Raw genomic sequence first — 22631 nt, 5'->3', positions numbered from 1 at the left:
TAATTCGGTTCTAAGCCGTCTGAAGAGAGACAACAGCACCGCAGACGTGATCTCCAGCATGCGTTTTCCCCGCTATTTGGCCGGAGCTGCACTTTTACGAGCGGCCTTCGGGGAGTCGTGTTTCTGTGCACACATCACTCCCGATCAGCGCGCACACATCTCATAAAAATATACAATAACAATATAAACAAGATTATCAACACAAGAGGGAAATAAACTCTAATGGATGCTTCATTTCACAGACTTATTTAATCCTTGCAGGGCTGCAAACAGGGAGCGTAACACAGTGAAACACATACGTTACATCTATCATTCAGCCAATTAGCCTGTCAGTGTATAGGTAGATTATCTTATGAGCAATCAGAGCGAGATCAGAGAGTAATCAGAGCAGCTTTGTGCTTTGCAATAAGCTGGTTATGTGTAAATTGTTTGTGCATATGTGCATGCAGTTAGCTCAACTGGTGCTCTTGACTTGCAGCTGTTCTCTTGAGCTTCCCCGCGCGGCTATAAATAGCTCTTCATATGCTGTAATGATGCACTGAGGACGGAGTTGGAGGGCAGTGACATTGAAAACATTTTGAGTCATGTGTTGTGGGGATGAGGGTTGTGGAGATGATAGATTATTTTGTGCTGTGTATGCGTGTGAGAGCGAGCGTGCAAAGGTGGATTGGGTGCAATTTAGAACTAAAAGAGTTCCAGCAATAAGCTCCGTAACCCAAACAGCTCCATATGCAGAGGTGAAGTTAACACACCAGTCAGGAAAGAGTTAAAGGAGCAGTTCACTCCTGGAAAAAGCTACTGTCAGTCAAAGCTGGTGATCTCTGTAATCGATAGAAGCAATAATAATTGAAAGTGGCGCCATAGCTGTGGAGAAAGTTGTACAAACAGCTCGTGGTTTCGCCCATTCTACATTCCTACAACACCCAGCATACATTGCGCCCCTCCCTCTGAAAGGACGTTGGAGTGAAGTGCTACCGTTTTCGCTGCAGGCAACGGCTCAGAGCAGTACAGAATCCAAAATATGACGAGAATATACTGGTGGATCTTCAGGTCTGCAGTCTACATTTCCAACCTGACGAAATCGAAACCGACATGACATCGCAGGCGGGCGTCCTAGATTGAGGAAGTGTAGTTTAGCGAGCTCCCTACGTAAAACACGTCATGTGGCGGAGGTTTTCCAGGGCCCATTGAAGAAGCGGATAGCGGCACAGAGCCATAATGGCATTAGCTCCACATAATAGCATGATAGGACTGAGGTTGAAAATCTGCAAACTGGCTCTTTAATAAATAGCATTATAGGATTTGTATATTCTCCATGAGGATGCATGGTGGTGCAGTGGTTAGCGCTGTCGCCTCACAGGTAGAAGGTTCCTGGTTCGAAGATAGTGGGCCTTTCTGTATGGAGTTTGCATGTTCTCCCTGTGCATGCGTGGGTTCCCTCTGGGTACTCCGGCTTCCTCCTGCAGTCCAAAGACATCATGCTCGTTAGGTTCATTGGTGACTCTAAATTGCCCGTAGCCCTGTGACTGACCGGCAATCAGTCCAGGGTGTACTCCGCCTCTCGCCCAGTGACAGCTGGGATAGGCTCCACCCCCCCCCTGCGACCCTGAACAGGATAAGCAGTGTGGATAATGGATGGAGTAGTTAGAAAGCTTCTCAAGCAGAATAAATACAATCTAAATGCTTTTGACCGGTAAAATGAAGCGAAAAGTTTACATAAAGAGTAAATTAATGATGATGCACATAAATAATAAATGAGACTAGACAACGAGATTAATTACTAAACATGATGTACACAAGTTAAGAAGCTCAAGTTAGGGGATGTAGAGCTTCATTAACAGCAAAAATGTACTGAATGCTAAACAGGGCTCAAACAACCCCAATGGAGAAAGTGTTTGCTGATGCAATGCAGCATGTATCAGGGAATAAGTGAGGAGCTGTTTTAGCCCAAATTAGCTGGAGTATTAGTCCAAAAAAAGATGGAACATTTCCTATAAAATGTCAAGTAGAAAACAGGACATTTACAGGAGCTTGCAGAAAAATAATCCAGGCCTAAATGAGCTGTTAAAAAGTTTAAATTCAAACACTAACTCGTAAGAAAACTGTCCTTTAAGTAGAAAGTTCATCCTTAGCAGTATGACAGTGTCAAGTAGCTGAAATGATTCCCCTCCTGTGATCATGCAGACCTGTGTTGAAACCACCTGTTACAAGGGTCAGTTTATTCCTCTTGTCTGATTCGGTTCACTCAGCGCCATCTGCAGGCCGCCACAGCCATCGCCACATGATACTCTGCCTCCCTTAGGAGCGTGTTTAGTTCTGCCCATGAGTGACTGTGGAGCTGGCCCTTTTCTCTTTATTGAATTTGATGATCCATTACAGCTCAAAGTGAGGTCCGGCTCCCTCAGGGCACAGGAGATATTGCATCGGCAGCAGGGTAATCACATGGAGATTACAGTACCTGCTGACTTTATCGTCACTCTGATATATTTAAAACCAAGCAGCTTTATAGATTAAGAATATACATCAGTAAAGCCATCTTCGTAGTTAATGATGTCCAGCACGCCCACTGCTGTATGGATCGCAAAAAAGGCCGCAACGATTACTCCTCTGTGATTAAAAAAAAAAGAGCAATGCATGATGGACTGTGCCTCGGCTGTGTAATAAAGAGAGCGCTGCATATGTAAACATGTAGCAGACACAATCAGTCATCAGCAAATGAGGATTTATACCTGCAATAAGGAGGCCGTGTGGGGAGCGATGAAGATGATCAATGTAGGTAGAAGGAAGGAAGGCTCTTAGAAAGACACGAGTGGAGTGTGTTCATCTGTCACACCGCCGCCTCTGCGTTTGTTTATCTATACGTGTGATTCATGGGTTTGTTTAATCTCAACTTTAACATAATTAAATGTAGATTTGGTTCCATTCAAATCTCAATTTAATTATGTGTACAGTAGCGAAGGTAAACGTACAGGTAATTAAATAGGACACAGAGATTTGTGGCTGCACACACACACAGGAGACACACACCTGTACCGTCTCTACTTATCTCATCCTCTGTGTCTGCTTTCTCTCCCCAGTGAACACCTCTCGTGCTCCTTCTCCTTCTTCCTCCACGGGGAGAGCAACGTGTGCACCAGCGTGGAGATCGCCCAGCACCAGCCCGCGTACCACGTCACAGAGCAGCACATCCGGCTCGCGCAGACCTCCATCACACCGGTGCAAGGTGACGACACTGTTTTGATGACTTGCGACTTGACTTGACAAAAAGTTAATGACTTGAGACTCAACTTGGACTTGCAAGTTAATGACTTGAGAGTTGACTTGAGGCATAATGACTCGGATGACTTGCGTGTGTTCCTAAGTTTGAATGTTAGCTGTTGTCAAGTTTCTGTCTAACTATCAAGTATGTATCCAGCGCAAACTGGGAATCATGATTGGACAACTCAAAAAGCTCCCCGGTATGTGATTGTCATGATTGGATGACTGGCTGTCAGTCAAACTCCTCGTTATGGCAACACGACAACATCAAAGCCCCCCGCTACCTGATGTTTTTTCCCCAAAGAGAAGCCTCATCAGTCGAACTCATTACCACTCAATACTGTCTCAGAGCAGACCATCATCATGGCTGCGTCTGTGCTGAGATAATACAGATACAATTCATTGTCATACCTTTTGAACAGGTTATATAAATTGGCCAATAATATCATTATTAGACAGGCTGCTAACACCTTGTCTTTTCTCTTTATTAAGACCGGGTACTACAGGTAAGGGTGCTGTATCTTGGGTGGAAAAAAAAAATGACTCGAGACTTGCTTGAGACTTGAGCAAAGATGACTTGGTCACAACACTACTGTTCTGTCTGTTTCTTATGTACACAGATATAACAAAATATAATCTTTTAGTGAGCATGCACTGCAATAAAGTTCAACAAAGTCAAGTTAAAGTGCCTTTACCAAACTCTATAAATACCCCTTTCATAGTAAAAGTCCTTCATTATTAAAGTGTGTAAGTATTATCGGCATAATGTACTTTAAGTACTAAAACTAGGGGAATTCAATGGAGACAAATGGCCCCTGTGACTTTTGTGATATCCTGTATTTGATTGTTGGATTATTATTGATGCTTTCTTTGTGTTTCATTCAAAATTTACTGTTGGAGTTACCCAAAAAGGAGCTTATTTGAACTATTATTTATAAATATGGATGTTTTATACGTAAAAAACGTAATTTTTTGCATAAAAAGGATAAATGCAGTGTAGTAAAAAGCACAATATTTCACTCTGAATTGTTGTGGAATGGTCAAATAAAACATGACACAATGAAAATAATGAAGAAAAATATGTCAAAAAATGTTCTTTCGTAAATGTATGACTTATTAAATGCAAATCAGTAGTGAAGTTCCTGATTTTATGAGGACTGTATTAGCTTATCGATATTATTATTACGTTACCTTATTGAGGAAACACTCATTCTATTTACACTCTGCCTCATCAGCATGGATCTGTCCTGTGCAATGTAATAAAATACTGTTTTTTTTGCGTCTGCAGTGATCCTGAGTCCGTACGGTCTGAGCGGCACTCTCACAGGTCAGGCCTTCAAGATGAGCGACCCAGCCACGCGCAAGCTGATGGAGGAGTGGAGCTACTTCTACCCCATGGTACTTCAGCAGAAAGAGGGAGGCGGAGAGAAGGAGAAGGAAGACGCAGGACGGGCCTATGATCGTACTGGTCACGTGGCGGTGGAGGTCATCGTCGGTAAGGAGAAGTTGCCATGTTTGTTAGATTTAAGAAAGCGAGGAATGAGACAAAATGCGACATCAGTTGCAGATTTTACTGCTTTAAGAAATAATTTTAGCAGATCCAGTATTTGCAGATTAGCTGTAGTGTCAGTCCGCAGTGAAAACCATGCTCTGCATATTTTATAAGAAGCACAGAGGTACTGGGCTAGAGAGCTCTATAAACACAACACAGCACATCAATGGTCGGCTACTAGATTATTTTGTATTGTAAGAGTACTGAGGTATCATCTCCAATTAAGGGGGTCCCAGAACAAACAGAAAACAGCCTCACTGAAAGATTTATTTTCAGATAAGAGAATATTTGTCTAAATGAGCTGAATGAAGACAGAGAACAAATATGTAGAGTGAGTTATTCCACTCGGACACAGCCTTCAGCTCTGAAAGCTTCTCTTCAGAGGAGACTAATGAGAATACATAAAGAGGCGCTCATTTATCCTTAATATATGATCCTCATTTTGATTTAGAAATGTTCTCAAAAAGGCCACAAAGGCATCCTTTTTTTTGGCACTTAATTATTATCCCAACGCAAACGGCGAGGCGCTAACGTTACACTGATTCCCCTTAGTGATTCCAGTGAGTTTGACCTGAGGGATCAGTGAATAGAGTGTTACTGCAGTGATCCTTACTGTCTTTTAGCACAAGTGAAAAAGGGGGGAAATGTCTGGAGGGGAGGAGAAAGAGCAGGAGAGAGGAAAGAGAGGGAAGTGGAGGTAAAAGCCCCGGGGAGTTATTCTAATAGCTTTGTCTAATCAGCCTGATCCCACTGCGTTGGTTTGACCTGATTAGAATCAAAACTCCTTTGGATAGCAGCGGCTGAAAAGGAGAGTCTGTGTCGTCTTTGCTGCTTGAGACGACGGCGAGGGAGAGAGAGCGTGAAGGGAATTAAGATTATTTGTTTTATATGAGCAGAGAGTGAGAGAGTGTGTGATTACAATAATGGATAAGGAAGCAACCACATTCCATTATTATAAAGCTACTGTAATGGTGGCCAATTATAATTATATGTGGGTATAACATAGTAAAAAAGCTGTCTGTTTAACTGACCTCTACACATTTAATTATGCCCTGCTTTTTGTCTCCTCAGGTGGGGTAAGGATGACCTACCCAGCTGCTTTGGTGCTGATCGCCCAGGCGGACGTACCAGTGGAGCAGCCTCCACCTGTTCCTGCAGCTCACGGCCTCAACAGGGAATCAAACCACTGCAGCGTGCCGCTCACGCCGCCGACGTCCCCGCAGCAGCCCTGCTCAGGTAACAACTACACACCATTATTTATAGTGTAGATAAAAATAATCTCTACATTAAAAAATGAATATTAGCACTGTCATTGTTAGCTTAATAGCATGCTAACGTTAGCTCAAAACAAAGCTGAAATCCTGTACTCACTCCGGCCTCTCTTCCATCCTTCACTTTTCCAGCGGACAGCGGCTTCGTAACCTCCGTGTCCAGCGTCCCCACACCGGACAGCAGCATGGGGGTCCCCAGCATCAGCCCAAAGCATTCTGGGAAGAAGCTAACCTGTCAGGTAGTGCACCAGGCCTGGAGGGAGTGCTATCTCACCCAGCCACAGTACGTGTAAGTGTGCCTCCTCTGTTCGCCGTGATTATTACTGAAGAGCAGTGAAGCAGTCGAGCCGGTGCCCTCATGGATCTGTTGGGTTTTTTTTTTTCGTCCCCGCAGAGCGAATCAGCCAAGCGACGCGACGCCGAAGAAGGAAGTGCCAAACGGAGTGACCACGTGGGACTTCAACGATCTGGGAGCGAGAGCGTCCTGCAGCTGCTCCAGGTACCGCAGAGCTGCACGCAAGCTGTTCAGTATCAGCGTCGTACCTGTATGTGCAACATCTGAGCTTTGTGTTCAACTGAAGAGTGATTCTGCTCAGAAGAAAGGAAACACTTCTTAGATTCTCATAATAAAGGAACATTCGGGGAGATTTTGGCACCTTAAAGACTCATTATTGTGAAATTACAGCCAATATCTCTGTAATAACCTTAAAATCGGCTCTTTAGAGGTTTAATTTTTCTTGTATTTTTAACCTACTTGACTCTGTTCCAGGTTGAAGCAGCAGAAGCAGAATCCGACCACAACATCCACTGCCAACCCCCCGACCAGTGCCAACCCCGCTCAGTCCTCCGGCCCGTCGTTATACCCGCCCTCCCTGCCCAAACACAAGACCAGTGACAAGACGGAGAAGGCCGACAAACAGTCCAAAAGGCCGGCCACCACCCCCTTCCACCACCGCCTCTCCATCACACAGGAGACCCCTCTGGAGCAGGACTCGCCAGGAGGACCCCAGCTCGGGGGTCTTGTGTCGCTTGAGCCCCCGTTGGAGCCTTTGGCTGCTCTCCCGGGCTGCAAGTATCCCAAGCCGCTCTCCAACGGCAGAAAAGCCCCTGAGTCTCTCCTCCATTCGCCGATGTCTCCACTCCCGCCCACGCTCAGCCCTCACCCGAGAGTGCAGGACCCGGAGGTCCTCGACGGGCCCGTTGATCTGCCTGTCTGTCCAGACGGGGCTTCAGGGATGGGGCTGATTACCAGCGAGACGGCCATGTATACAGCTCTGCTCAGGCAGAGGGAGAGCGGGGCCGGCTGGTGGAGAGGCTTCAGGACTCCTCGGAGTGATAAGACTGACTGCAGACCCCTTGAACTCCCCGCTGATAAGTTAGAGGAAGTGAAGACAGATACAGCGATTGAGGGAGCGACGCTAAAGAGGTGAGGGAAACACAAGAGCAGCAAAATATTAGCGAGGAAAGGAAGAGGAAGGTGAAAAAGTAGACACGAATACAGATAAAGAGATTCAAGGCCGCTGAAAATATTATTATGTGTGTCTATTCCCTTCTCCAGACTCTACACACAGACTCACAAGAGATTTAAAATCTCAGAGGACAGAGTGAGGGACCACATCCACACTCTGGGCCTCTACCAGCAGCCAGGCGTGGAGGCGCTGCGGGAGCCGGGGGATGATCCCTACGACTTTAAGGAAGGAGACATCGAGTACACTTTCTCCACGTCCAAGAGGTTAAAGGGGCAAGGGCGAGAACCCAGCAAGAAGGCCAAGGTAGGAACCCCCCCAGAGTAGCTTGTGAAAAATCATAGAAGAATAGAGATAAAAGGAGAGATAATGTGACTTTGCATTCATCACATGGCCTGAAAAATGTCTCTCAATGAATGCTAATGTTCCTATTGTGTAACTGTTTATAAAGACAGTCTGTTTCTGCTGCCTCCAAGTGGCCAAAAAAAATCAGTAACTGCAGGTTGAAATAAAAACCTGTTTTTTTCATCAACACATTTTATTTCTCTAACTTTTGCTTTAAAGGACGGCTCCAGGATTTTATTTTTATCATCGAAATTTGACTGGACTTTCTTTTAATTCACCCAGCAGGGAGAAGAAATCACCAGCAACGGAGCACTGCCTGATGGGAAAGACGCCATGTCCATTTTTAACTCCGCTCCAAAATCAGGTGCCTCCATCGACATCAACAGCACGCCGAGTGCAATCCATATTTCACAGTGCAATGAATCATGGGTAATTTGGAGCCGCTGTCCTAAAGCTGTTTGTGTTGTTGTTTTTAGATGACTCAAATCAGGATGACGGAGCTGCCAAAGCCAATCCTTCACTGACGAGAGAGAAAGACCTGGTGGTGAACATCTCGGATCTGGACAACATATTTGATGAAGACGAGGAAGAGCTGGGGGTGAGGCATCGTCGTTTATGTACTTCATTCTTACATATATGATAAATATTCCAAGGAGAAGATATTTAATTAAACACATCTGATCCTTTTATCTTATGTGTAATAATTTGTAGACTGTTTACCCCAACCAGCACTCAACCAAACTACCAGTATCAACAGAGGAGCGCCCCCTGGGGAAAGAAGGAAGAGTTGCAGTACCTTATCCATCAAGTGAGTATATTGTATAGTTTTTACGTAATTTTTAGTGGCAATAATTTCCCTTACAACTGTATAAACTACATTTTCTCTCCGCTCTCCCTTCCTGTCTCCCTTCAGCAGTAGCAGACCTCCAGCGGATGTTTCCCACCCCTCCTTCTTTAGAGCAGCACCCGGCCTTCTCTCCCATCATGACGTATCGCGACACCCCGAGCCAGGAGCCTCCCGCGCCCAGCGGAGCGGCCGACCACCTGCCGCCTTTAGCCTCCGCCCAGCTAACGGAGTACAGGATGGAGATTGAGGAGGGCATGGTCAGTCCCAGGCAGGAGGATATAAAGGTGAGGGGAGGTTTTAATTAACATGGACAATTCGATCTCCAATTAACAGCAAATTTAGCTTAGCGCACCAGGTGGTAACTGAGAAATGTATACTTAAGTATGAGGATAGGGTTTTGTATTTGTTAATTACTTTCACAAATTACTTCAATCCATCCAAATCGCTTAACAAGAGGACGTCAATATGACGTGCATTCAGCTCCCGAGCAGCCTGTCAGGCTCACACATCATGTTGGAATTGCTTCAATTATACCTGTAGCTTGCTAATTAGCTATCTTTGCTATAAGTCAGACATCTGTACTGACTGCAGGCTCCGTGTGCTGGGGAAATGCTAATTATAGCTGAATTCACTTAGCGGCCACCATTATGTGCATCTGCTCATTAACAGAAACAACGAGCTGCTCTAAACAACAAGTATTGTTAGTGCAGCTCAATAGGTAAAACACTGGAACGGGATTAAAGGTTCAATCTAGCATTAGAATTGATTGGATCTAAGTCAGCTAATGACAACAGAGCGCTAACAGATTTTCTTTGTGTTGTGCTACAGCTTCTATCAGTCATAGAGTGAGACAATGTGTTTATTTAACATGTTGCTACATGATATGGTGGATATCAACTTACATATATATATTTATGGCAAGGTTAAAATATGGAATAAAGCGTTTTAAGCTATCAAGCTATTTTAAATTCAGCAATGAGCCTCACTGTAGTCTTACAGTACTCATGGAAAATGTAGTTTTTATTTTTGATTCGATTCAATGTACACTATCCTGCTGTTGTAAATACTCAGTTAGGTTCTAAATGTGTATTAATCCGCAGCTGAAAATAGTGCCAAACAAGTGAACAATTTACCTCTGTTTGATAAGTATTTACTAAAAACTAGAGTGCCATACTTTTAATTTAACAATGTGCCTTTTAAGAAAATTATTTGTGAGTAAATGTATTAAAGATTCATGTATGTAAAAGGAACAAATTGGTGAGATTTGCAATGTAGAATATTCCCCACTTTTATTCAGTTACTTTAGTTAATTTAAATGGTCTTTAAAGTCCTTAAATGCCCAACCAAGTGCTTACAGTTTAAAATCAAAGGGCTTTTACATAACCATCTTCCTGATCCCCAACACCACTCAAAGCAATGACATGTGTCTCTGTTACTAAGTTACTGACTTACATTTCTTCCTCATGTCTTCTCTATGCAGCCGCATATCGGCTCCTCCATGTTCGCTCCGCTGTCCTGCCTCCCCAGCCAGAATCTACCACCGCTCAAGATCCCTGAGACATGCTACTATCGACCATCCTGGGCCCTCATGCCCAAAATGGAGCATTTCTCCGCGATCATGCATTCCCAGAATAACGCTTTCAACAAAGACGGATACACGTGAGTAATCAGCTGTCACAGGGTTTTTTGACTAAGATATTTCATGTCCTTAAAAATGGATCATGGTTTTCTTTTTAAAGCTTTTGGACTCAATAAGTTAGAGTGCTATAATCTGATTCTTAGTTTCTGTTTGCTTCTATCTGTGTGTTTGCCAGAAATGTCCCCAGTGTAAACGCCCTCACAGACCAGGAGTACGGCCAGATGAGCGCCACCACTGCCTCTGTAAGCACCACCGTTGGGATCCTCCCGTCCCCTGCCACTCCCCGCTTCTCTGTCCCCACTCCACGAACCCCTCGGACACCACGAGGCATTAACGCCGCCAGCTCTGGGCAGGGCTCGGTGAAGCAGGATGGTACTGAGCTCAGCTCGCCTGTCTCCACGCCCTCCACCAGCCTGCCTCTCAGCTCTGTAGAGCCCCTAGCTCGGCCGGGACCCTCCTTACCTGAGGCCCACAGCCTGTACGCCATCCTCCTGCTCTCAGACTCCGTCCTCAACGTCTTCAAGGATCGCAATTTTGACAGCTGCTGTATCTGTGCCTGCAATATGAATGTCAAAGGAGCGGATGTGGGGGTGTACATCCCTGACTCCACTTGTGAGGATCAGTATCGCTGCATGTGCGGCTTCAGCGCCATCGTGAACAGGCTGCTGGCTCACGGTACAGGCCTCTTCTTGGAGGACGAGCTGGATATATTCGGTCGGACTTCAGAGGTAGGCCGGGCGGCCGAGAGGAGGCTGGCTCTTTGCCGGCGGGACCCGACTATGGGAGACCCAAGGGCCAAGCGACCGCAGGACGCAGCTCCAGCCTCTCCGCTAGTCATGGTTCTCCTACAGGAACAGTGCTCCCAGCCTATTTCTTCCCTGGCATCACTACATGTCCCCCTCAGCTGTTCCTGTCATGGCCGCAAGGGGGCGCTGCTGCAAAGCTGGATGTCTGAGAAGCAGTGGGCGGATGGGAGCGATGCCTGTGTGGAGTGTTACAATGCTTTGGAACAGGGGCTGCAGTATGTGGATAACTCCACAGGAGGGAAAGTAGATCAGGCTGTTGTCAGAAGCACTGCTCTTCACTCCTGGCCTCACACCAATGGTGAGAAGCATGATTTGGTTGTAAAGGAAGAAAATTTAATAAATATAAGCCATAAGAATAAATCTTTTGGAGGATAATGTGTGATAAAGTCCCTAAAATAAAGTCCTGCTTCACAGTTTAGGAAGATATATTATTTTTTGTTGCCTATCTGCCTCTGTGATATCTAAACTACATATTGATGTGTTTCATGTGTGTTTATTTGTTTCTCTTGTGTATAGAATCATGTTAACATGTGTGCATCATGTATCCTTTTTGTGTGTGTGTACTCGTGTGTGTGCCTGTGTGTCTGCCAATCCCCACAGTGGTGGAGATGAGCATGTTGTCCTCCCAGGATATGGTACGTATGCTGCTGTCTCTGCAGCCTTTCCTGCAGGACGCCATCCAGAAGAAGAGAACAGGACGGACGTGGGAAAACATCCAGCACGTTCAGGGTCCGCTCACCTGGCAGCAGTTCCATAAGATGGCTGGGAGAGGCTCCTATGGTGAGACAATATCTTCTACAGTTTCGGGAAAAAATGATTCCCCTGCCTTTTTTTAAAATATATGTTTCATTTGTAATTCTACAATTGTATAAAGTGTGGAAGACACAGAGAAGTCAACTAAAAATGTTACTATTTCTGTTTTTCAAAGGTTCGGAGGAGTCACCAGAGCCCTTGCCCATCCCTACAGTGTTACTGGGATATGACCGTGAAAGGGACTTCTTAGCATTGTCCCCTCTGGCGTTACCTTTCTGGGAGAAGTTGCTACTGGAGCCATATGGGGGGCCGAGGGATGCAGCTTATTTGGTGCTGTGTCCCAACAGCCCTTCTCTGCTGGCTGCAGCCCACGCCTTCTTCCAGGAGCTCAGCACTGTTTACGAGGTATGAGAATCAGAAGCATGGTAGAAAACAGACACGTTTTGTGATATAAGTAGTGTTTCTTATGAAAGGATGAACCCTCTGTTTCCAGACGTGCCGCCTTGGAAAGCACCGTCCTCTGGCCAAGGTGTCCAGAGATGGCCTTGTGCGCGTGGGGGAAGAAGTGGAGCTGGAAAAGCTGGAGGAGCTGGATGTGGATCAGTGGTTGACTGGACCATGGGCTGGGCAGCAACACACCGACAACCTCAGCAAACTGAAACTCTACGCTTACGCCTGCAAGCAACAGCTTGGTGAGAGCATTTAAACAGAACAAAGAAATGTAACTTAATCTAATTAGTCAAATATAATCCAGCGACTTGATGCACAAAGTCTTCTAATAAGTCCTTAGGTACTATCAGACAACAGCTAATGTTAGCATTCAATTACTTAAAAGCTTACATAATGGTAAGCTAGGAATGTATGTCTTTCCTATCATATCATGTTACACTATATATACATTGAAAGGGTAAAGTTAGCATTCAGCCACTCCCAGGCTAACATTGCTGTTCCCTAGCTAACATTAGTGTAGCTATGAAAATTGCTGTTAGCTAGGGATTTACGCCTTTACTATCATACCATTTAAATTATAGCCTACTATCAAATGGTCATTTTTCGCATTCAGCCCCTCCCTAGCTAACATTACTGTTCCCTCGCTAACTTATAGCTAGCTAATTACTAGCTAACATTAGTGTTATATTAGTGTTAGCTAGGGATTTATGCCTTTCCTACCATATCATGTTTCACTATAAAATGATAAAGTTAGCATTCAGCCACTTCCTGGCTAACATTACTGTTTCCAGCTAACATTACTGTTCCCTAGCTAACATTAGTGTTAGCTATGGACATTACTGTTATCAAGGGAGTTAAATGTTTACTATCTTACCTAGTTATACTATCAAACGGTAATATTTAGCCACTTCAGGAATGTACACCTTTCCTGTCATATTTTGTTACACTAAATGTTAAACATTTAGCCATCCCCCTAGCTCATTGTACTGTTAGCAAGGAAGTGGCTGAATGCTAACACTAGTTATAATATGTTGTAGACACATGAAAGATTGACCGTTGTCCCTCTGGATTTTCAAACTTTAATGTATTTCAACTGATAAGTAATCTGGGAGCTTTTAAGTGATAATTATGTGTCGGAGTCAATACATGTATCGCATGTACAACCTGGAAAACAGCAGTTGACATTATACCAGCATTTTAGCTTCACATCCTGGGAGTGACATCAGAGGAAAATGGCTGCTCTCTTAATATGGTCAATTACACTTACAATTCTATATTTCATTTATTCTGAATGCAGGTCCCCAGCTGTCATCCCTGCCTTTGGACAGCAATCTTCTGGTACCCCCCAAAGTCCAGCCTCCCTCAAACCCCACATCCTCAACCCAGCCTGCATCTTCAGGTCAGCCTCAATCTTTAGGCCCTGACGGCGAACAAGCTCCAGTGGCTGCCAGTTCAGGAAACACTCCGACTCCCACTGGGTCAACAACAAACCAGACGGGGGAGACAACCCAAGGAGCCACCAGCGATTCTAAAGGGCCTTCCACTGTCACACCACCAGCCAACACACCAGCAGAAAACCCTGAACTGTAAGACCCAAATCAAAACTCTATTTCTGCTCCGGACATTTGATGGAATACAGTTATGGTGCAACTTCTTTCTTTCTCTTTCAGCACGTCTGAGCAGGCCAGAATCGGCATCCCCACTGTGCCCGACTCAGCTGACAGCCACGCCAACCCACCAGCTATAGTTATTTACATCGTGGATGCTTTTCTTAGCTCGAGTGCAGCAAGAAATGAAGGGGGAGAGGAAGAAGAGGGTGACGAGGTGGAGGCAGGTAGCATTTGGCTACTAGGGCTTCTTCGTTGCTACACAGAGATGCTACAGACTCTGCCTGAGACCATGAGACCTGCACTTGTGCTACAGGTAGAAAAATACTCAGATTTTATACAGGAGTTATTCCCTCTTACGCTTGTCATCATAATCTTTTATTTGCGTGTTATTTAGGTGGTGCCGTGCCAGTACCTCCTCCAGCCAGCCAGCGGGGAGAGCCACTTGTACCTGCAACATCTGCGCTCCCTGGCCTTCTCCTGTTACTCCCAGTGCAGACGTCTGCTTCCCACGCAAACACACATCAAGTCCCTGACTGGCTTTGGACCGGCGTCCACTGTCAATTCTGTTCTTAACGGTCCAGAGGTAAGCATAGAAATGAAAAGATTATGTATTTGGATGTAAATTAAACATATACTACCCTGAAAATGACAATAAACTAAATTGTTTTAAATGTGAATTCCTCCTCCAGCATCCCAGCCCACTGCAGCTGTACTCTCCCCCTTTCATCCTTGGTCCGACCCGTCCCAAGCAGCCGGAAGCAGGGGAGATATGGGCCGAGCCTCATCCCAAATACAATGTGCTCTTTGTTGGATACTGCCTATCACATGACCAGCGCTGGATCCTGGTGTCCTGCACCGACCAGCAGGGGGAGCTCCTGGAGACATGCATTATCAACATCGATGTACCGAACAGGTGTGGAAACATTTTTTATGACACTTATTCTGTATAAAAATAGTCATGTGGTCATATTGTTGTTACATGAGATAATGCTGTAATATTTGTATGTATTCATTGTTTTTTTTCTCACATCAGAGCACGACGTCCAAAGGTTTCAGCGAGGAAGATGGGCCTACAGAAGCTGTGGGATTGGTGTATCGGCATCATCCAGATGACCTCACTGCCATGGAGGATAGTGATTGGTCGATTAGGCAGACTGGGGCACGGGGAGTTAAAAGGTGAGTAATGAATCCGTCTTTTCTTGAGCAGTTAAACTTAATCATATGTTCTGTTGAAAGGAAAATTAAGACACTGAAGTACAAAATATAGATAAGTATGTGTTCATCCAGAAACATCTGTAGGTTAAACTATGTGTACCTCTTGTCTTTTACACCTTACACATCTATTTATTCACATCTGCCCAAGTTAAGAGTTAAAAGGTGTTGAACAGTGATTCTCTTATCTTTCTCCCTCTAAATATCTCTGCTCTTATCTTCTCTCTCTCTCGCTACAACCAGACTGGAGCTCACTCCTTGGGGAGCATTCCCTCCACTCTGTATCACGTCGGCTGAGGGAGGCTTGTCGTATCTGCGGGATCTCTGCTGCTGACTCCCCTGCTATCCTCAGCGCCTGCCTAGTAGCCATGGAGCCACAGGGCTCGTTTGTGATCATGCCTGGTTAGTAGCCTGTCCACTTTGTGAAGCTGTGAGCTTATTGGTTGGTATTAAGAGTGGTAATGTTTATGGACAAAATTTGGGATTTTGTAATTTTGTCGACATTGTAATTAAATTGTTTTGTTTTATTGACAAAAATTGCAGTCAGCGTCATGTAATCTAATACAAAAAAAACACAGAAAAGGTACAAAAAATGGAACTTTGATATGCATCCGATAACTTTAAAAGAGTTACAGCAAAATAGGATAAAAAATAGCTGTACTTTGTTCTAAAATGATGCTGTGACATACTGTATATGTGGACCATTTTGCAAGTGTAAACAGACTCATCACCTTTGCTGTGTGTTCCTATGTTTGCGTGCAGATGCAGTGACCATGGGCTCAGTGTTCGGCCGCAGTACGGCTCTCAACTTGCAGACGTCGCAGCTGAACACACCTCAGGATGCTTCCTGTACGCACATCCTCGTCTTCCCGACTTCTGCCACCACCCAGCTGGCACCCAGCTCCTACCCCACTGAGGACAATAATGGTAATAACGAGCAGCGTAACATCCCAGCTATACTTAGTATAAGTATTACAGAGGTATTATTTTGTACCAACAGGGGGCGTCTTTGTGCTAAAATAGCTCTCCCTACATCACAATCACAAAATAATACCATATACTAAAGACATGCTGCTTTGTGGGAATATTCATTATAACTCGAGGTGTCATTGTTAATTAAAAAAGCTTATATTTTGGGCCTGTGCTAACATCATAATCATCTCTTCCCTCTCAGATGACATGTTCGATCTGCCCTTTCCTGATGAACTGGAGAACGACATCGGCCATGACATGATGCTGATCACGGGGAACCTCCACCCGTCCCCAAACACCTCCCCTGTGCCCTCGCCTGGCTCTCCGTCCGGGATGGGGATGGGATCGCATTTCCAGCACGCCAAGGTGAGTCAGAGACAGTAACATCCCCTTTAAACATCAGGTCATTGTTTGTGAAGAAGCAAAGATGGCTGGGAGAGAAATACCGTGTGAAACATTAAAGAATATAACTTCACAAGGATCTGTCTACTTACTCAAGCCAGGCAGCCTTCAAAATAGTTTAATTGGATAATGAAATATTGCTATATATGACCTTTAGATATAAGGATGGGTGTTTATTACAGATGTGTTGGAATTTAAACATATGCCTCTTCAGGTTTAGACACTCATCACTCCTTGTTTAGAACAGAAATCCCAAGTTTTGCCAAGTATAGCAGGGGAACTTGTCTTTAGGGCACAGGAGAAAAGACGTGTTGATAACCTATATCTCAGTGCCATTCAGTTCAGCTCAAAACAAGGGAACACAATAAAAAGCAGACCTCGTATGGCGGGACTTCAGAACATCTGCAGAAAAATTCATTCAATATGACATATTTCAGTTTTCAATTCAATCTTTATTACAGACTCAAGGTTCTGGTTAAAGACATGACGTTACACAGAATAAAAATGCCATATTATTTATATTTTTGGAACCAGTTTTGACGTATTGATGTGAAATTATATGTTTACATGCCTGTTCAAAGGCTCACAATTGTAAGAGGATTAATAAATGGTACAAACCTCTTCCAAGGATCAATATGAGGGTTTGTAATAAGCTGCTGGCCTTCTCCTGTGTGCGCAGAGCCAGGGAGAGCGCCTGCTGTCCAGGGACAGTCCGCCAGAGGAGCTGAAGCAGCAGCCGCTGGCTCTGGGTTACTACGTCTCCACTGCACAAGCAAACGGACTCCCTCACTGGTTCTGGGCGTCCTGCCCGCAGGCCGAGAGCCAGTGTCCACTCTTTCTCAAGGTATTAAACACAGTGTGTGTGTGAAGGGGTGAGAGAGACTAAAAGAATACCAGTGAAGCTTATTTTAGTAGAGAGAGATACTTACAGAGATGGAAGGTGATTTGACTTTCTGTGTCTTTACTCCAGGCCTCGCTCCACCACCACATCTCCATCGCCCAGTCAGATGAGCTGATGTCGGACAAGATCAAGTGGACCCCTCATCCCTTAGACTCAAAGACCACATCTGATGTGCTCAGGTAAACACACAACGCCCTTATCCCTTTAGATTTCTTTATCGCTTACTGAAGACTAAAGCTGCGAGTGAGGGCAGATACTGGAGGGTAAAAAACAGGAAGCCGTGTGCGTCTATGTTGCTAAAATATCTGTTTTCTGAGCAGGTGATTTATTTTTATTGAGTAACATCAGTATCTAATTATTTAATGCTAAAGACAACGTTGTATTTGCATCAAAACAGATGAGAGATGATAATACCTGTATTAGATAACATTATACAACAGCTAGGTCCAACCGAGTAATTTGATTGGACAAGAGGCATTCCTTAAGTTTTGATATAGAGTACCAATATAATCACTAGGACTCTAATTATAAGTATCACTATTGTATCACTGTTGTTGCTTACTTTTACAACTATATGCTTGTAGAACTGTTATATAAAAGCCGTATATCGCACTCGTGGTCGTGCTGTTGTACTGAATAACAGCACATCCATATCTTCTTCCTATAACAGCCGTGCTGTTATTCAGCACAACCGCACTCCCTCCTGTGCGGTATAACTTAATTTGAAAAAATGTTAATTATTTTTATTATTGTATTGATGTAAGGTAAATATTTTATTTAAAATAGGTTATTTATAATATTAAATTAATGATCAGCATATTTTCAAAATAAAAGATTTTCAAGTCTCTTTGTGCTACACTTTTTTTTGATTTTTAACCAAATCTAATGGGGACAAAAAATGACTGTGCACTATTGTATTAAAGGAAGTCATGTGACTCTTTCAGAGAAACCTTTAGAATATATAGAGAATAGTATTATAAATATGATATCATAAAATATAAGTCTGATTTTCTAACAGATATTTTTTGCTTAAATTTCATTTTTCTAATCACAGGTTTGTATTGGAGCAGTACAACGCCCTCTCCTGGCTGACGTGCACCCCTGCCACCCAGGACCGCCAGTCCTGCCTGCCGGTCCACTTGGCAGTTCTGATCCAAATGTACAACGCCATCCTGAACATGCTTTAGCTGTGTGAGACTTAAAGAGACAATTGGAGGGGACTGACGGTTAACCTCCACTTCCTCTGTGCCTACGCTTCCGTCTTCTGGGCACCAAAGAGCACCAGAGCTCTTCTGTGGATTCTACCGGCCAAATTAAAGACAGGACGAGTCAGACTCTCACAGGCCTGGAATGTAATGAATGAGAGGGTGAAATGCGTTGAACAATTCCTTTTCACTATTTTAAAAGCGAAAACCTGCAAATCCAGAAAGTTTGTACCTTCAAAGCTGGTTCTGTGGTGCTTTCTGAGGAGGAGGAAAGATGGATCGATCTAACTATGCTCCTTTGACTGACATATCACAACTTTATCTCCACAAAAACAGCATTATGTTCCATTTTCTCTTTCTGGCGTTTGAAGAACTTACAGAGAAGCCACCTTCTCCTGTGCAAAGGGACATCCGCGCAGGGCCACATTACTCCATATTATACAACCAGCAAAAACGGCATGACCACACAAACACACGGCTTTGTTACATCAATGATGCTTTTACATTGTTTTGTACAGAACTGCACTGTTGAGCTTCTTGAGACTTGCAGCCGGTTGAATCTTTTTACCTTTATTCTGAAAGGGCCAAACGTCCTCGGTCACTCCAAAGGCGGGGGGGAGCATTTGATAACGGCACTTTTTCCTCACCTTCCAAAGTGTTATATAGATGACGAACACGATGGGAAATATTTGACCAGTCGAGACAGATGTGTTGTTTATAATGTAAGACAGACATTTGCAAAGAATTGAGACTTATTTTTAATATTTAAAACAAGGAAATGAGAAACTAAAACAAGGCCTTTTTCTCCCAATTGACTCTGAATGGTCTTGGGATCTGAAATAAAAATTGTCATTTTAATGCAATTGTAAAGATGCCATATTTATACAAATTATATCATGTCATAGAATTTGATATATAAATGTATATACATAAATATATATTACCTCTTCCATGCAGGCACTTAATGATGAAGGTGGTGGAGTCGACCATCTCTTTAAAAGTGGACACAGTATGAACATTTATCAAAGAAAATGCATTTAAGTTGTTTGTTTTTCTACAGATAATGAACATTTTACCTTTTTATTTAATGAGTTTAAATTAAACGAATCGATGCAGGAGATACAGTATACTCTATATTTATAAAGTGTTCCTCTTCTGCGATAAGAAAACTTGAAATAGGCAATAGAAGACGACGGTATTTGAACATTGCGAGGTTATGAAATATTTAAGAGTGATACTTTATTTCATTGGCTCTCCTAAATGATGTCAAGCAAACCAATGGAACGGCCTGTCTCTGCAGCTTCACTCAGTCTGCTCTTTGTTAAGACTCCTAGCATGTTTGTATATACACTTTTCAGCTGTGTCTTTTGGAATTTCTTAAAGCTGTACATTTCATGCTGGTTGGTTTACTTTCAAGTTGATTCATATCAAAGTATTTTTTTGCTGTGAGCTTTTTTGATATACAGTATACAGTACAAAAGTCATTTATTTACAGCCAAGAGGTTAAAAATTGCCAAGTTCAGTGTACGCAAATGTACAGACGAGGGCAAGTTTGCAAAAATTTGTTACATCTGTCATCACTTTGAATATCAAACAGATCCACCTCAGCGGGAGAGATCTGTTACTTTTACACTCTTTTTTAGTAAATTATTAAAACTCTTGAAAATGATGATGTGTTCAGTGTTCTCTTTTGATCCGGAAAACTGAAGACTTGGTTAGATAAGATGGGTAAGATAATCCGTTATTTATCCCCCCCGAATAATTCTGGTGTTGCAGCAGCACAAAGACAAAAAGCAAGTAAGTAAATACAGCACAAAAAAATATAATAGATAAAATAAGTAAAATGAAATAAGAGTTATATACAGCTCTTACAAGTAGAAGGAAGTGACGAGTTAAAGTGACAGTTATGGATAAAGCGACATGTATGGGTAATAGCAACATTTTAGCATGATGAGATAATGCAGTATGGTATGAGGTATAAGTGGCACATAAAATACAGTGCTCTATATTACAGTGTGTTTATGTATATGATGTAGTATGACACGAAATATTAAGTCAATAGTAAAATACGGTAATATGAAGGTCAAATTACAATGATATAGTATAATAGTATAATGTAGTACAGTGTAATATGATATATAACATACATTATGGTATAAATAATAATATATGGATAATAATAACATAATAATGTATATTACAGCAGCAAAGACAGGTTATGCTCTTATTCCATATAATTCACTGCTTTTGGTTCTCTTTAACTAAATCACACTGCCAGATTTCAACATTTAACTTCATGTTTTCTTTTTAGATTTAAACCAAAAATTTTCTTTGAAAAATATGAAGCTTCATGTAGATTTAACAACCCCCAGATATTAACATTTTAAATTCTTCTTTACATTTTGATCTCAGGGCCTTTACATTGAAAGTATTTCTACAATGAGGTATTGCTACTTTTTACTTGAGTAAAAGAAAACGTAATACTTCTTCTACAGTAGAAGTTACTACATAAAGTACATGCCGTATATTGTGCTAATAATAATAAGTACAAAAGCCTGTAATGTCAGCGTTAGAAAGAGGGTCTGTGTTGTGCTAAGAATTGGTTTAGACTAAGATCTGTGTCAACACTAAAATCACATGAGTATGCAAGTTTGATTTTGTCATTTTTGTTCAAATATTTATTTCTCTGTAGTTATTTTTCAAGAGGGTTTGATGCAACAGTAAATGTTTAGAGTAGCAGCATATTTCACACTTGAAATAGTCTGAATGCAGCGAGCGGTACTTACATTCATAATTACAAACCGTGTGAAGAGGAAGACGTCCTTTATTACACTGCTGTCAGTGTCAGTGCTGTCTTTGATTTCCAACATCTGCCAAACACACTTCAACAACCGAGGAGATTAAGTCTACTAACTTTGCATTGCTTCTGTTATTGTGAGTAAGCCTGAAGGTGGCGAGGAGATTATTTACACACTTTTGAAGTAAAGCATTTATTACACACTTATACAGATTATTAAAGCAAATGAAAATAATGAAAGATGCTGTCTATCACCATGCTGCTGTCCTTCTTGTTTAACAAGATGGTTTAGTTTTATGACTTATCCTCAGTTCTCGCACAAAAAAACGATTAAACGTCTTAAGAAGGAACAACAGAGACCAAAGAGGATGAATAAAATAAAACTTTTACTACATTTTAATCCATTGGTTATACCAGCATAAGTGTATATAAAAAGAAAATGACACACGGCAGAGTAACAAGGAGTGCCACACCAGTATGTTACTGTACAAAAAGTGAAGCCGACGTCAGAGCAGAAGGCTGCCGTACGCTCCGGGTCACAGCGGTATGTTTGATGTTTGCTGTTTGATGATGTGCTGTCTGTCTCAGCTGTTGCACAATTTTGCAGTTAGTCCTAAATGAGCAGCAGTGCCGAATATAGGAGAGTCAACTGCATGCTAAAGTGTGCGTGCGCAAAGCACTAGATGTGAACAATGGCAAATGCCTTTCAACGAAATGTTATGGACTTTTAAGTTAGCTTATTATGTGTATGCAATGACTCTAAAGGCCGTCCTCTTGAGTGGAGGTTGCTCCTTTTGTGCGATGAAGAGGGGCAGTTTGAATATGTGAGGACAAGAGAGAAAAGGAGGAAGTGAAGGAGGCTCTTTTTGACCATCAGGGTCACATAAAATCCTTGAGTGGCATTTTAAAAGAACATTGGAAGCAGAAAAAAACCTAGTGGACAACAAAAAACTGGACAAAAAGTCAGTGTTTGAGAAGACTGGGCAGCTCGAGGACACCATGAATGAAGAGAAGCGGGTAGCTGAAGAGTAAAAGCCACTGAAGAGTCACTTGTCGTGGTGGGGCTGTCTAATGGCCGTCACAGTGGACTCTTAATTGACTGCAATGTGTTTTCCACAGATGGCCTATTAGACCATGGCCATTTA

General features: G+C 42.9%; 1 protein-coding gene across 5 annotated transcripts in view; it reads left to right on the top strand.

The window, feature by feature from the left end:
* Positions 1–20341, top strand: part of LOC138601930 (mediator of RNA polymerase II transcription subunit 13-like) — an 88094-nt gene extending 67753 nt beyond the window's left edge. Inside the window, exons 5-31 of one of the 5 annotated variants that reach the window (XM_069673251.1) lie at positions 3078–3223; positions 4547–4753; positions 5882–6046; positions 6214–6364; positions 6476–6580; positions 6851–7507; positions 7640–7853; positions 8175–8256; positions 8369–8490; positions 8622–8700; positions 8806–9023; positions 10220–10398; positions 10554–11482; positions 11785–11964; positions 12113–12342; positions 12431–12629; positions 13685–13973; positions 14058–14310; positions 14392–14580; positions 14687–14910; positions 15031–15173; positions 15453–15611; positions 15972–16136; positions 16384–16547; positions 17263–17427; positions 17554–17663; positions 18539–20341. In XM_069673251.1, coding sequence (XP_069529352.1) covers positions 3078–3223; positions 4547–4753; positions 5882–6046; positions 6214–6364; positions 6476–6580; positions 6851–7507; positions 7640–7853; positions 8175–8256; positions 8369–8490; positions 8622–8700; positions 8806–9023; positions 10220–10398; positions 10554–11482; positions 11785–11964; positions 12113–12342; positions 12431–12629; positions 13685–13973; positions 14058–14310; positions 14392–14580; positions 14687–14910; positions 15031–15173; positions 15453–15611; positions 15972–16136; positions 16384–16547; positions 17263–17427; positions 17554–17663; positions 18539–18671 — 5857 coding nt within the window. In that variant the 3' untranslated portion in view covers positions 18672–20341. Of the gene's footprint in view, positions 1–3077; positions 3224–4546; positions 4754–5881; positions 6047–6213; positions 6371–6475; positions 6581–6850; positions 7508–7639; positions 7854–8174; positions 8257–8368; positions 8491–8621; positions 8701–8805; positions 9024–10219; positions 10399–10553; positions 11483–11784; positions 11965–12112; positions 12343–12430; positions 12630–13684; positions 13974–14057; positions 14311–14391; positions 14581–14686; positions 14911–15030; positions 15174–15452; positions 15612–15971; positions 16137–16383; positions 16548–17211; positions 17428–17553; positions 17664–18538 lie in introns of those variants that run through there. The other 4 variants (XM_069673249.1, XM_069673250.1, XM_069673248.1 and 1 more) reach the window with 4 other exon arrangements.
* Positions 20342–22631: the final 2290 nt, after the last annotated feature.

Source organism: Semicossyphus pulcher, unplaced genomic scaffold (genome assembly GCF_022749685.1).
Source record: "Semicossyphus pulcher isolate SPU_LCO1_2020_fin unplaced genomic scaffold, fSemPul1.0.p SCAF_22, whole genome shotgun sequence".
NCBI lineage: Eukaryota > Metazoa > Chordata > Actinopteri > Labriformes > Labridae > Semicossyphus > Semicossyphus pulcher.
This window is presented reverse-complemented; position numbering and strand designations above follow the sequence as displayed.